This window comes from Archocentrus centrarchus, chromosome 13 (assembly GCF_007364275.1).
Source record: "Archocentrus centrarchus isolate MPI-CPG fArcCen1 chromosome 13, fArcCen1, whole genome shotgun sequence".
Classification (NCBI taxonomy): domain Eukaryota; kingdom Metazoa; phylum Chordata; class Actinopteri; order Cichliformes; family Cichlidae; genus Archocentrus; species Archocentrus centrarchus.
Genome location: NC_044358.1, coordinates 24,357,197 through 24,370,084, shown reverse-complemented (window position 1 = coordinate 24,370,084; position 12,888 = coordinate 24,357,197). Strand labels below are relative to the sequence as shown.

The window sequence follows — 12,888 nt, the reverse complement described above, 5'->3', positions numbered from 1 at the left end:
TAACCCTGAACCTTTCCATAGTTATACTCATAGACATATGGTTATACTGCTATACTGTAGGCCTAGGTTGCTGGGGATTTCCCAGGATGCACTGTGAATGTTTCTTCTTCATTCACCCCTTTTAACTCTGTTTTTTTTTCTTTAATATATTTTATTGAACATTTACTTATTATGCAAAATAACAAGAGAGAAAAAGGAAAAACCAAACCAAACCAAAAAAAAACCCCAGAACAGGCCAGCACAGAACATACGTAAAATAAAGTACACTTAACACTGGTTATGTCTGAAAATAAAATGTGACCCTCCTTTGCAAAGTATATCATTTAACCTCCTGAGACCCTGCGTCCACCTATGGAGACATTACATTTTGGCTTTGCTGCACCTTATATTTCATTGTACTCAAGAGTATTTAATACTTTAAGTCATGTTGTTTTTGTTGTGTTATGCTATAAAATAATCCCTGTGTCCACATCTGAGGACATCTTTTTTTCTCACAAAAAGTATGTAACAACCATGTAACAACTTCTTGTTCAAAGAGGAAGCTTAGTGTATATACATTTCAGGTCCATCTAATCACAAATATCTGGGAGAAATTGAAAATGCATTGCAAACAGAAGCTCGGGTCTCAGGAGGTTAAATCCTGAGGTAAATAATCCAAAAGGGGTTTCCATATTTTATAAAAGGCACCCAAATTACCCTTTATTAGGGCACTGAGGCGCTCCATTGTGAAGACCCTAAATGTCTCTCTGTACCATTGTGTAACAAAAGGGGGCTGTCCTTGGATCCACTGTAACAGAATGAAACGTCTTGCCAGATGTAGAAGTTTGCATAGTAACATCATCTGCTCAGGCGTCAGGATCAGGCCATGCACAGACAAACCAAAAAGAAACAACCTAGGATCCATAGGAATAGTTTGATGAAAAATAGAATGGAGTTCTGTGACAACGTTCTTCCAAAACCTGTTTATCGATACACATTGCCAGATACAATGATAGTAGTCGCCCACAACTGTGTTACATTTTAAACAGAGAGGTGAATATTGAGAGTGAAGTTTATGTGTAAACTGCGGAGTACGCTGTAGCCCGTGAAGAATTCTAAATTGGTTCTCCCTGAGTCTATTTCAGATAAATGTTTTTTTTGTATTTGTGAAAAAGCCCTCGACCATATTTCACTGCTAAGCTCAACCCCCAAATCTGTTTCCCAATGAATTTTGGACCTTTCAGTTGTGAGAGGATTTAATATCATTAGTCCTTCCTGATTTCCTAGATTTTTTGTCTTGTTTTTTGTTTTTTTGTTTTTGGCTCATTCCAGTCTGTTCTTCTTTGTGCTCATCTAAATCGTTTTTTTATGTCCGCTGTGTAAGATTTTTTTTTCTCACTCAGCACAAATGTGGGCCTTTTTTCTATAGAGTCAATCCTCTTAGCCTCCAGCCCCCCTGCAACCCTGAAAAGGATATCATAGAGCGCGAGGCAGGGTGCACCCTGGACAGGTTGCCAGCCTGTTGCAGAGCTGACACAGACAACCATTCAGGCTCACATTCACACCTATGGACAATTTAGAATCACAGATTAACCTAACCCCACTAACTGCATATTGTGGACTGTGGGGGGAAGCTGGAGAGAACCCACACAGCCATGGGGAGAACATGCAAACAGAAAGGCTGGCTGGTGGATTCAAACCAGGACCTTCTTGCTCTGAGGCACCAGTGTTAACCAGTGTTAATCCTCCACCATGCTGCCAGTTAATACAGCCTCTAACAAAATTGATTCATAGAGTAGAATAGCTCGATAGTATATGAAAAAACACTTTCGGTCAGTTGATCCACCTGGAAAAAGCCAGTGGCATTTGGGGTTGCTTATTAATTCCAAACTTTTTCCTTTGAATCTGCCTTTGAGGGTGGCTACCCCAGCAGAGTGATTTGAGCCATGTGACAGCCAGAAATCATTACCCCCATTGATTTTTTTTTTTGTTGCAGAATTTGAAATCATTTGGGTATGAATGCCATTCCTGTGGTAGATCTGCTTTAATTTCTTTTCAAAATAAAAAGGCTTTCTTCTTTCTCATATCTCATAAACTTCATATTAACAGGTATTGACAAAAACTCCATTAGAGTACTAAACTATTACTTGGATCGTCAACAAACAACTCCTATATTAGACCGTGTAAACCTGAGAAGATAAAACTATAAAAGTGCTTTCATTCTGTAACTGTACAGACTTTTTCTTATGTGTTGCTCCTTAACAGACTACAGCTTTATATTTTTTCAAAGGGAACATCTGAATTTGAATAACAGTAAAAAACTAGTCTATAAAACTGAGAGAGCTGGAATAACACCACTATCAAGGGTTAGCTCCAATCCTTACGGTTACACTGTGGTATATTGCCAAAAATGTTCACTCAGCCAATCAAATCATTGAATTCAGGTGTTCCAATCACTTCCATGGCCACAGGTACATAAACCAAGCACCTAGGCATGCAGACTGCTCCTACAAACATTTGTGAAAGAATGGGTCGCTCTCAGGAGTTCAGTGAATTCCAGCGTGGTACCGTGATAGGATGCCATCTGTATATTCCAGTCATGAAATTTCCTCACTACTAAATATTCCACAGTCAACTGTTAGTGGTATTACAACAACGTGGAAGTGATTGGGGACAACAGCAACTGAGCCATGAAGTGGTAGGCCACGTAAAATCACAGAGCCTAGCACGGGGGGGGAACATGCAAACTCCACATAGTGAGAGATCCAGGCCAAGGTGGAATCAAACCCAGACCTTCTAGATGTCATTCTAGCTGTGAGGGATGTGAGGGTGTGAGGGATCCCGGAGGATGTTCTGTGCCCTCCTCTGGCAGCGGGCATTGAACAATTCCTGGAGGGAGGGCAAGGGACAGCCTGCGATCTTTTGAGCCGTAATAATGACTCTGGAGTGTTTTTCTGTCTGCTGCTGCGCAGATGTTGAACCACACGCACAGATAGTAGGTCAAGATGCTCTCTACAGAGCAATGGTAAAAGGACACCAGCATATTTGGGGTCAAGTGGTTGCTCCTGATGCACTCCCAGGAACCAACCAAACCAAATCTGACCTGAATCCACCCTCCGCTCAATAGTCAGTCCTGCTGCTCACCACGATCGCTGCAGGAACCTAAACTGAATCATTAAACTGAGCTCGCACTGAAATTATTTACCAGTGACGTGGCTGTTTAGGTTTTTCATTAACAAATTGTATGAATTTGTGTAACTTAGTTGAAGCGTATCAGTAGAATTCAGCCTCAGGGGGCACAGCGACTTGACTGGGGGGGCCTGAACGGCGAAACCAGTCCATAAGCTGAAGCTGCAACCTGTGACCCGCAAACTGCACAGCAGGAGGATTCCTACTGAAAACAAATATATTTTAATCCAGAAAAACTGCATCTAGGTGATCTGTTTCTTAATTCTCATGACAAATGATTTTTTTTTCTTTTTTTATTCCCACTGAGGTTTCTGGTGTAAATGTCCCATAAACAGCAGGACAAAGGTTGCAGGTTCAAAGCCTCACACAGAGTCAAACATCATGGTCATGTCGAGGATAAGGAAAGTTTCTTCATGTTTCAGAGGTCGCTCAGTGGAGGATGGCATGTTTCCTCAGATTCATAAAGGTACTGGTCAGTGTGAAGATGTGAAAATGACTGTTGTGAATTATCCCATTAAAACTTAATAAATGTCAGCAGGAAAATATTTTGCTCTTTCTTAATTTAAACATTTATTTTTGAATTAAGAGTCAAACAAAGCTTCTATCTTTGTTTGACTGTGTGTAGAACAAACCTGATGACAGGAACTCCCAGAAAGCTTAAAGCCAACCACACACATCCGAACCTTTCTCTTTTTCCCCAAGACTGGCAAAAATGATGGCAAACTGAGCCCAAAGACAAATGTGTGCAGTTATCACAATAAACATAACATTTTTCTCAGTATTTTTTATTTTATAAATTGGTTTGTGCATTTCGTGAATTAATAAAAAAACTGTAACAGGCTCACGGATGTTGAGAGAGAGAAAATAGTCACAGCTTGCTGTCTTTAACAGTCTCCTCGTTCCTACAGACCATGTGTTGATCATAATTATTGACAGTCAGGTATAATCAGTAGCTTTGTTTGAACTTGTATGACTTTTGTGTGTTTTTCAAATATTACACTCTGGCTCCCACTGTGGCATTTAAAATGGTTTATTCTGTTACTATATACAGTGGCTTGCAAAAGTATTCGTACCCCTTGAACTTTTTCATATTTTGTCACATTACAACCACAAACATAAATATATTTCACTGGAATTTAATGTGAAAGACCAACACAAAGTGGTATACAATTGTGAAGTGGAAAGAAAATTATACATGATTCAAAACATTTTTTACAAATAAAAAACTAAAAAGTGTGGTGTGCAAAGTATTCAGCCCCCCTTAGTCAATACTTCGTGGAACCACCTTTTGCTGCAATTACTGCTGCAGGTCTTTTAGGGTATGTCTCCACCAGCTTTGCACATCTAGTGACTGAAATTTTTGCCCATTCTTCTTTGCAAAACAGCTCAAGCTCAGTCAGATCAGATGGAGAGCGTTTGTGAACAGCAGTTTTCAGATCTTGCCACAAATTCTGGATTGGGTTTAGGTCTGGACTTTGACTGGGCCATTCTAACACATGAATATGTTTGGTTTGAAACCATTCCATTGTAGCCCTGGCTTTATGTTTAGAGTCGTTGTCCTGCTGGAAGGTGAACCTCCGCCCCAGTCTCAAGTCTTTTGCAGACTCCAACAGGTTTTCCTCCAAGACTGCCCTGCATTTGGCTCCATTCATCTTCCCATTAACTCTGACCAACTTCCCTGTCCCTGCTGAAGAGAAGCAGCCCCAGAGCATGATGCTGCCACCACTATATCTGACAGTGGGGATGGTGTGTTCAGAGTGATGTGCAGTGTTAATTCTCTGCCACACATAGCGTTTTGCATTTTGGCCCAAAAAGTTCAATCTTGGTCTCATCTGACCAAAGCACCTTGTTCCACATGTTTGCTGTGTCCCCAACATGGCTTCTGGCAAACTGCAAACGGGACTTTTCATGGTTTTCTTTTAACAATGGCTTTCTTCTTGCCACTCTTCCATAAAGACCACATTTGTGCAGTGCACGACTAATAGTTGTCCTGTGGACAGATTCCCCCACTTGAGCTGTGGATCTCTGCATTTCGTCCAGAGTCACCATGGGCCTCTTGGCTGCATCTCTGATCAGTGCTCTCCTTGTTTGGCCTGTAAGTTTAGGTGAACTGCCTTGTCTTGGTAGGTTTACTTGGTAGGTTATTTTTTGTGTGCAAAGTTTTGTTTAGTTGACCTCTTTTATGGCCCATTGATTTCTTAGAATAGTTTATTTTCATGAGTTTGTATTTATATTACTTTTCTCTTTTTGGGGGTATAATAAAACCCACAATTTGAAAATATACCTGTGCCTATTTGTTCTTGGCAGCTTGGTCCCTGATACCTCCCAACATGCATTATTGTTTGTATGTACCGGCAGCCAAATTTTCAATATCATTGTAAAGTCAAGATTAGGTGGTTATTTTGTTTCAGTTTGCTGGCAATAGAAGCATACAAAATTTCTGGTCAATATTTCTTACGGTTTTTGAGATATGACACCTGGGGTACACCCCCTGATTTCGCCCTACGCAAAACTGTATTTAGTAGCGTTTTTGAAGTCATATAAAATAAAGTATATTTAAACAGATTTATTGCCATTTTCTCATCAATAGATCACATATTTACAAGCTCGGGTTCATGGCAATTCAAAATTCAAATGTACAGAAGTTGAAAAATCTTTTTTTTTTTTTTTATTTTATTTTCAGCGCTGTCAACAGGTCCAGGTGGCATTTTTGCGACCCTCTTATTTCAAGAAATGACTCTGAAGGGGCAAAAAAGCATATTGTAGCGATTCTCTTAGTTAGAGAGCGTGTTGATGTTGTGGGATTTCGGACTGTTCGGGAGGTTCGTGAAGGCAGCATGGAGAGAGAGAAAAGACCGAGAGCTTGCCTGTGTGTGTGTGTTGCTGTTCCGTTGTTGTAGTTGTGGTTGGCGTGGCTGTGGCCTACAGCAGCCGTTTTTCTGGTAATAAAGACGACCTTTGTTGTGAACATCGCCGACTGTGGAAGTGTGTTTACAACGTTACAATATATTTCTAATCTAATATGTAGTCTTCACTAGTCTTCAGGGACACATGAAGTTCAAATTTTAAGATATAACCGTCCAAAAATGCTTCCAAGCCACATTTTGACCACGGAAAAAATGTCCGAAAATAGCCCCAAAATATCTCAGTTTCACAATGAAAACCCTGAATGCAGCACATGGCTTTGTTTACACCAGCAACCAACCAGAGAGCCGCATCACCGTCACGTGACCAGCTGCAACTCGAACATGCAACGTTCACAAAATGGGGCCAAACGAACTCGCCTGGATAGATCCTAGCTGGGGTGAGTTTCGTGCGACGCGCTGTGGAGAGAACCGGCAGTGTTTTGGGACCTGTTTAATTTTAAAGAAAACTTCAAAAGCTTTATTTTGGTATCATATATATGACGTATAACTGGAACTTAGAAAAAAAAAAATTTAATTCATGAATTTGACATTGACGGAAAGCTTGTAGAATGATTGGGAATAAAAAAAGATGGTTTATTTTTTAGCTCCAGTCGCAACTCCGCGTGAGGAATCTGCTGAAATGTAGCAGTGTGGGTCGCTTCAGGTAAACAGTCAGCTGGGCACATAGCAAATCTGGCAGTGGATTTATGAACATGTTTCTGCTCAGTGGCAGAACTAATCACAGCAGAGCAGGGAGGAGGGGGAGAGGCAGTGTTCCTGCACGAGAGGAGGTGTTTGCACAGACATGTCTCCTTTCTGATGAACGGGAGCAACGTTACAGGAGACAAACCCGATCCGATACCGGTATCAGCGTTGATATGGATACTATCGATATTTGTCTCGATCCACCCACCCTACCCGCTGGGCCATCGTGAATGTATAAACTCACTAACGCTCGTGCAGGGTTTTAAAAGTCAAAACCAGAATATTAAAATGGACCCTGAAACCCCCAAATTACTCCTCCTGCAAGTCCACACGGAACTGAACGACTTAAAGTTTGCCTTTGACACCCCCCCCAAAAAAAAAAAATACACAAAACCCAATTTTTGCTTGTTTTAATGTTTTTGCTCGAGAATTTCCTCCATTTTGAGTCAAATACAGCGCATATTGTCACCTTTTGTTCTAGTAACACGTGATGCACTTTCCTCTGAACTGAATGGTTTAATTGGATCCTGAAAGGAAACTTCCTCCTCTTCTGTTTTCACCCACTTTAATGGCCTACTTTTTTGTCCCGCCAGATTTCAAGATTCGAAGGGGAAGTTGATACAGTGCACTCCTGTAATTGGTCCCCACGCACGAACTCCCGCGCTTTTCTTGCTGCTGATTGGCCAATACGCCTGTCCGTTTCTTTCCTTCTGCGGTGACGCCTTCCGTACAAATACGACGTTAGCGGGTTTCCTGGGTGTCATTCGCGCCTTTCTGCTGAGAGCAGACCATCAGTTTGAGTCCAGCAGGTCGCTGTTGATACCGCGGAGAGCTTCGGCCTGTAGCTGGAGAGCTGGTGATCCCCCCCTTCGGAGACAGAAACACCTAAGACCGCCAGCATGTATGTGGTAAAAAGAGGTGAGTGGCTCGCTATTAGGCCTCAATTAGCTTCTTCTGGGTCCTTTGGTAATCACGGAGTAGCCGGTGTTACGTGATGCTGCCTGCTGTGGTGTTTTATCAGTGAATCGGCCTGTTAGGGAGCAGCTGGTTAACCTAAACTAGTTAACCGACGTTTAGTACTGCACCATACAGGTCATGTGGAGGTTAGATGTGTTTAGGTGGGGTTGTCTTCAGTGTAGTTTGACTTCATGGACTCAGCCTTTGTCTCAGATGGCGCCAAAAGGTTTCATAAACTCACATCACACCTGATTGTCAGTGTGACATCATGAAGACCTATAAAAACGTAAAGTTGTGAATTTATGGAGGTCGGTTTTATGAGACCGTCTGAAGTTCTTAAAGATGATCACTTCCACTTTAAGATCGTTTTATTTCTCAGTGACAAAAACAGAGAAACACTGACCGATACGAAGCAGTGCTGGATGTACTGAGCATAAGTAGGAAGGCTGGCTTTAATTTTTTTTTTAATGACTTTGTTTTTAATTATCTCAAATTTAGTTTCCAGAGTTTTGTTTCCTGTACTGTACAGTATGAGGGAGGATATCCCAATGAGCAGCACTTGGCAATGGTGGTGAGAAAGAACTTCTTGTTCAACAGGAAGGGTGCTCTAGTAGAAGAAGGTAAATGCATCAGGAGTGGAGAAGAAATGCCTCATGGGAAGAAACTTTACTTTCAGATTAAGCTTTGTGCAACAGGAAAGTTTTAAGCCTGATCTTAAAAGAGAGGAAGTGGGTCCATACATTGACATCATGGTCATGATTATGATGACTGTTCACCACAGTAAACGTGTATATAAGTTGTTCCCCTTTTTAAAATGTGCATAACTATAATTAACCCCCATAATATGACAGTAGTGGTTAATGCCCTTAAAATGGGTATAAAGTTGTCAGTAATCAACCTCATTTAAATCGGTTTCTCTGTTTTCCAGATGGACGCCAAGAGCGTGTCATGTTTGATAAAATCACCTCTCGTATCCAGAAGCTTTGCTATGGGCTGAACTTGGAGTTTGTTGACCCAGCCCAGATCACTATGAAGGTGATCCAGGGTTTGTACAGCGGGGTCACCACCGTGGAGCTCGACACACTGGCGGCAGAGATTGCTGCCACTCTCACCACCAAATACCCCGACTACGCCATCCTCGCTGCACGCATCGCCGTCTCCAACCTGCACAAAGAGACGAAGAAAGTGTTCAGCGATGTCATGGAGGACCTGTATAACTACATCAACCCTTTGAACAAACGCCACTCCCCCATGATTTCGAAAGAGACGCTCGAGGTTGTTCTCGCAAACAAGGACCGCCTCAACTCGGCCATAATCTACGACAGAGATTTCTCCTACAACTTCTTCGGCTTCAAGACTCTGGAGCGCTCCTACCTGCTGAAGATTGACAGCAAAGTGGCTGAGCGGCCGCAACACATGCTCATGAGAGTGGCCGTGGGAATCCACGGGACAGATATCGACGCAGCCATCGAGACCTACAACCTGCTGTCGGAGAAGTGGTTCACCCACGCTTCACCAACCCTCTTCAATGCTGGAACCAACAGGCCACAGCTGTCTAGCTGCTTCCTGCTTGCAATGAAGGACGACAGCATCGAGGGCATCTACGACACACTGAAGCAATGCGCCCTCATCTCCAAATCGGCTGGCGGAATCGGCGTAGCGGTCAGCTGCATCAGATCAACAGGGAGCTACATCGCTGGCACCAACGGCTGCTCCAATGGGCTCGTCCCCATGCTGAGGGTCTACAACAACACTGCACGTTACGTCGACCAGGGGGGCAACAAAAGACCCGGAGCCTTCGCCATGTACCTGGAGCCCTGGCATTTTGATGTGTTTGACTTCCTGGAGCTGAAGAAGAACACGGGAAAGGAAGAGCAGCGAGCGAGGGACCTTTTCTACGCCCTGTGGATCCCTGACCTCTTCATGAAGAGGGTGGAGAATAATGAAGACTGGTCCCTGATGTGTCCGGCCGACTGCCCCGGGCTGGACGAGTGCTGGGGGGAGGAGTTTGAGGAGCTCTACACCAGATACGAGAAGGAGGGGAGGGTCAAGCGTGTGGTGAAGGCTCAGCAGCTGTGGTACGCCATCATTGAGTCACAGACAGAAACTGGGACGCCGTACATGCTGTACAAAGACGCCTGCAACAGGAAGAGCAACCAGCAGAATCTGGGGACCATCAAGTGCAGCAACCTCTGCACAGAAATCGTCGAATACACCAGCAAGGACGAGGTGGCTGTCTGCAATCTGGCCTCCATCGCTCTGAACATGTACGTCACACCTGAGCGGACTTATGACTTTAAAAAACTGGCATCTGTGACCAAAGTAATTGTCAGAAACTTAAACAAGATTATCGACATAAACTACTACCCAGTGGAAGAGGCCAAGAGGTCTAATATGCGCCACAGGCCAATAGGAATTGGAGTCCAAGGATTGGCTGACGCCTTTATCCTGATGCGTTATCCATTTGAAAGCCCTGAGGCTCAGCTGCTCAACATCCAAATCTTTGAGACCATTTACTACGCTGCTCTGGAGGCGAGTTGTGAGTTAGCCACCGAACACGGCCCCTACGAGACGTACGAAGGTTCCCCGGTCAGTAAGGGCATCTTCCAGTACGACATGTGGAAGAAGACGCCAACAGACCTGTGGGACTGGAAGGCGCTGAAGGAGAAGGTCGCCAAACACGGCGTGAGGAACAGCCTGCTGCTGGCTCCAATGCCAACGGCCTCCACCGCCCAGATCCTGGGCAACAACGAGTCCATCGAGGCCTACACCAGCAACATCTACACCCGCAGGGTGCTGTCAGGAGAGTTTCAGATCGTCAACCCTCACCTGCTCAAAGACCTGACGGAGAGGGGACTGTGGAGCGAGGACATGAAGAACCAGCTGATTGCTCACAGCGGATCCATTCAGGTAATCATCAGCAGGATCCAAAGCCAAGGTGCTGATGGCACACAGCTTCACTCGGTTCTGATTAGATCAGTGAAAAAGAAAAGATGCCAAACATCTTCAGATTCCAGGTGCTCACACGAAGATTTACTTCTTTTTGCCAAACTTTTTTTTTTTTTTTAATACAAAAAAAAAAAAAAAATTTCATTTCCATGAAAAAGTAAAAAGCTACAAAAATCCTGAACTTGTCTTACATTTCATCAGTAAAGAAAGAAATGAAAACACAAAGAAAGAAAATCCTTATCTCAGTCCAGTGCTTTCACAGTTCAGTTATTCTTATGATTTTTGTTTCCATAGCACAAAAAAAAAAAAAAAAATCAGTCTGTGCATCCCAAATACCATCATGTAAGAAAAACATGCAGAGCTGGTTAAGTTTTCTTGTTTCAACTCCTCACTGCGGCTGTTTTATTTTGACAGGACATCAACAAGATCCCAGATGATTTGAAGCAGCTGTATAAAACTGTGTGGGAGATCTCCCAGAAAACAGTACTCAAGATGGCCGCTGACCGTGGCGCCTTCATCGACCAGAGCCAGTCTCTGAACATCCACATAGCCGAGCCGAACTACGGCAAGCTGACCAGCATGCACTTCTATGGCTGGAAACAGGTGAGGGTCGGAGCAGGAGGAGTGAAAACTCACCATATCGACATGTTAGGTGTTAAACTCATGCTCCCCCTCTCTCACCACAGGGTCTAAAGACTGGCATGTATTACCTGAGGCCGAAGCCCGCTGCCAACCCCATCCAGTTCACCCTGAACAAGGAGAAGCTGAAGGAGGGACAGCCGGCTAAGCCTTCGGAGCAGGAGATCAAAGAGCTCAACACGGCAGCCATGGTGTGCTCTCTGGAGAACAGGGACGAGTGCCTGATGTGCGGATCCTAAACATCTCCGACCTGCTGAAACTGCACGGCAGCTGAAGCTTTGATGGGCTTACCTTCTACAAATGCTTCCACTACAGTTCAAACTTGACTGTTTTCCCCCGCTCAGGTGCACAGAATCTCACTTTTTTAACAGTAAATAAAGTTTTAAATGAAAGTTGTTAAATCATGTTTGTGTGAAATCTGCTTTATATTGCTAAAACAAAGCAAATCTCCAATATTTATTAAAGTGGAGTGGACCTAATGTTTTTTCCTCTGTTGTTTACAGTGCTCCAAAAAAACTATTTACCTCCTTCCTGATTTTAGTTTTTTTTTTCTTCTCCCCATATCTGTCATTTAAAGGGAGAGGAGTTTGTTTCCTCTAAAACCAGGAAAAACTTTCATCATGCAAAGCTGAGAATTAAAGTACGAGCACAACAGGCAAAAATGCAGATCTCACAGGATCAAACGTTTAACAGCTGATTTACTCGTTAGTCTCACAGTTAAGTTTCACCAAAAGGTTATTTTAAACAACCACAGCTGTTTTTTTTTTTTAAATATATTAAAACAAAATCAAGAACAAAAACCAGCAAATGTTTTGAGTTATTTTTAATATATTTTTTATAAAATCATGAAAACATAATTTACACTTTTAAATGTACAAGTTATTACAACCCAAAGAAAACCAAACCCTTGTTTCAGGTACTCCCGCTGAACGCAGGAAACATCGATGGAAAGAGGAGCGATGAAGCTCGAGGAAACGGAAAGAAAAAATAGAAATAAGTATGCGCTGAAATCAGAAGGAAAACAAAAAGCACACAGTACCCTCTCATTTTCACTACTGTCTGCAACAGTGGCCAACATGTCAAAAATAAATTATAAAAATATTAACATCTAAAAAAAGAAAAAGTCATACAATATTACCAGTAATGATGCATTATTGGATTTGTTCAACAGGGGTCCTTGTGTATGCTTTAAATAGCTTAAAATTATACATAAGTTTTATATATTTATATATATGAAAGAAAGAAAGAAACCGTGCCCCTTTGACATCAGCAAACTAAAGATTAAGACTCAAAGACACTAAAATCACAGCTACACCTGCGGAGCTGTGTGGATGAAGGGCATCTTAATAACAGGAACCCGACTGAAGCTGCTTAAAGCCTGAATTGTTCAACCAAAAAACTGGGATGACAACAACAACCCCCCCCCCCCCGCCCCAAAGGAGGTGGTAGGTTTAAAGCAGATGCAGAGAGGGGGAGCAGCAGGAGAAGGTGGCAGTTATCCGTTCAGCTCGTGCCCTTTGGGGTCAGTGAGACAAAAGTCTGTTTTTGGCTTATCCAGAAAAAA

The 12,888-nt window shown here is 42.9% G+C and overlaps 1 protein-coding gene across 1 annotated transcript; it reads left to right on the top strand.

Moving 5' to 3' along the window:
- Nucleotides 1–7,457: 7,457 nt before the first annotated feature.
- On the top strand, nucleotides 7,458–11,716 carry LOC115790875 (ribonucleoside-diphosphate reductase large subunit-like). Its single transcript, XM_030744872.1, has 4 exons — nucleotides 7,458–7,697; nucleotides 8,665–10,646; nucleotides 11,100–11,288; nucleotides 11,372–11,716. The coding sequence occupies exons 1-4, from the start codon at nucleotides 7,679–7,681 to the stop codon at nucleotides 11,561–11,563; spliced, it is 2,382 nt and encodes a 793-aa protein (XP_030600732.1). The 5' UTR covers nucleotides 7,458–7,678; the 3' UTR covers nucleotides 11,564–11,716.
- Nucleotides 11,717–12,888: the final 1,172 nt, after the last annotated feature.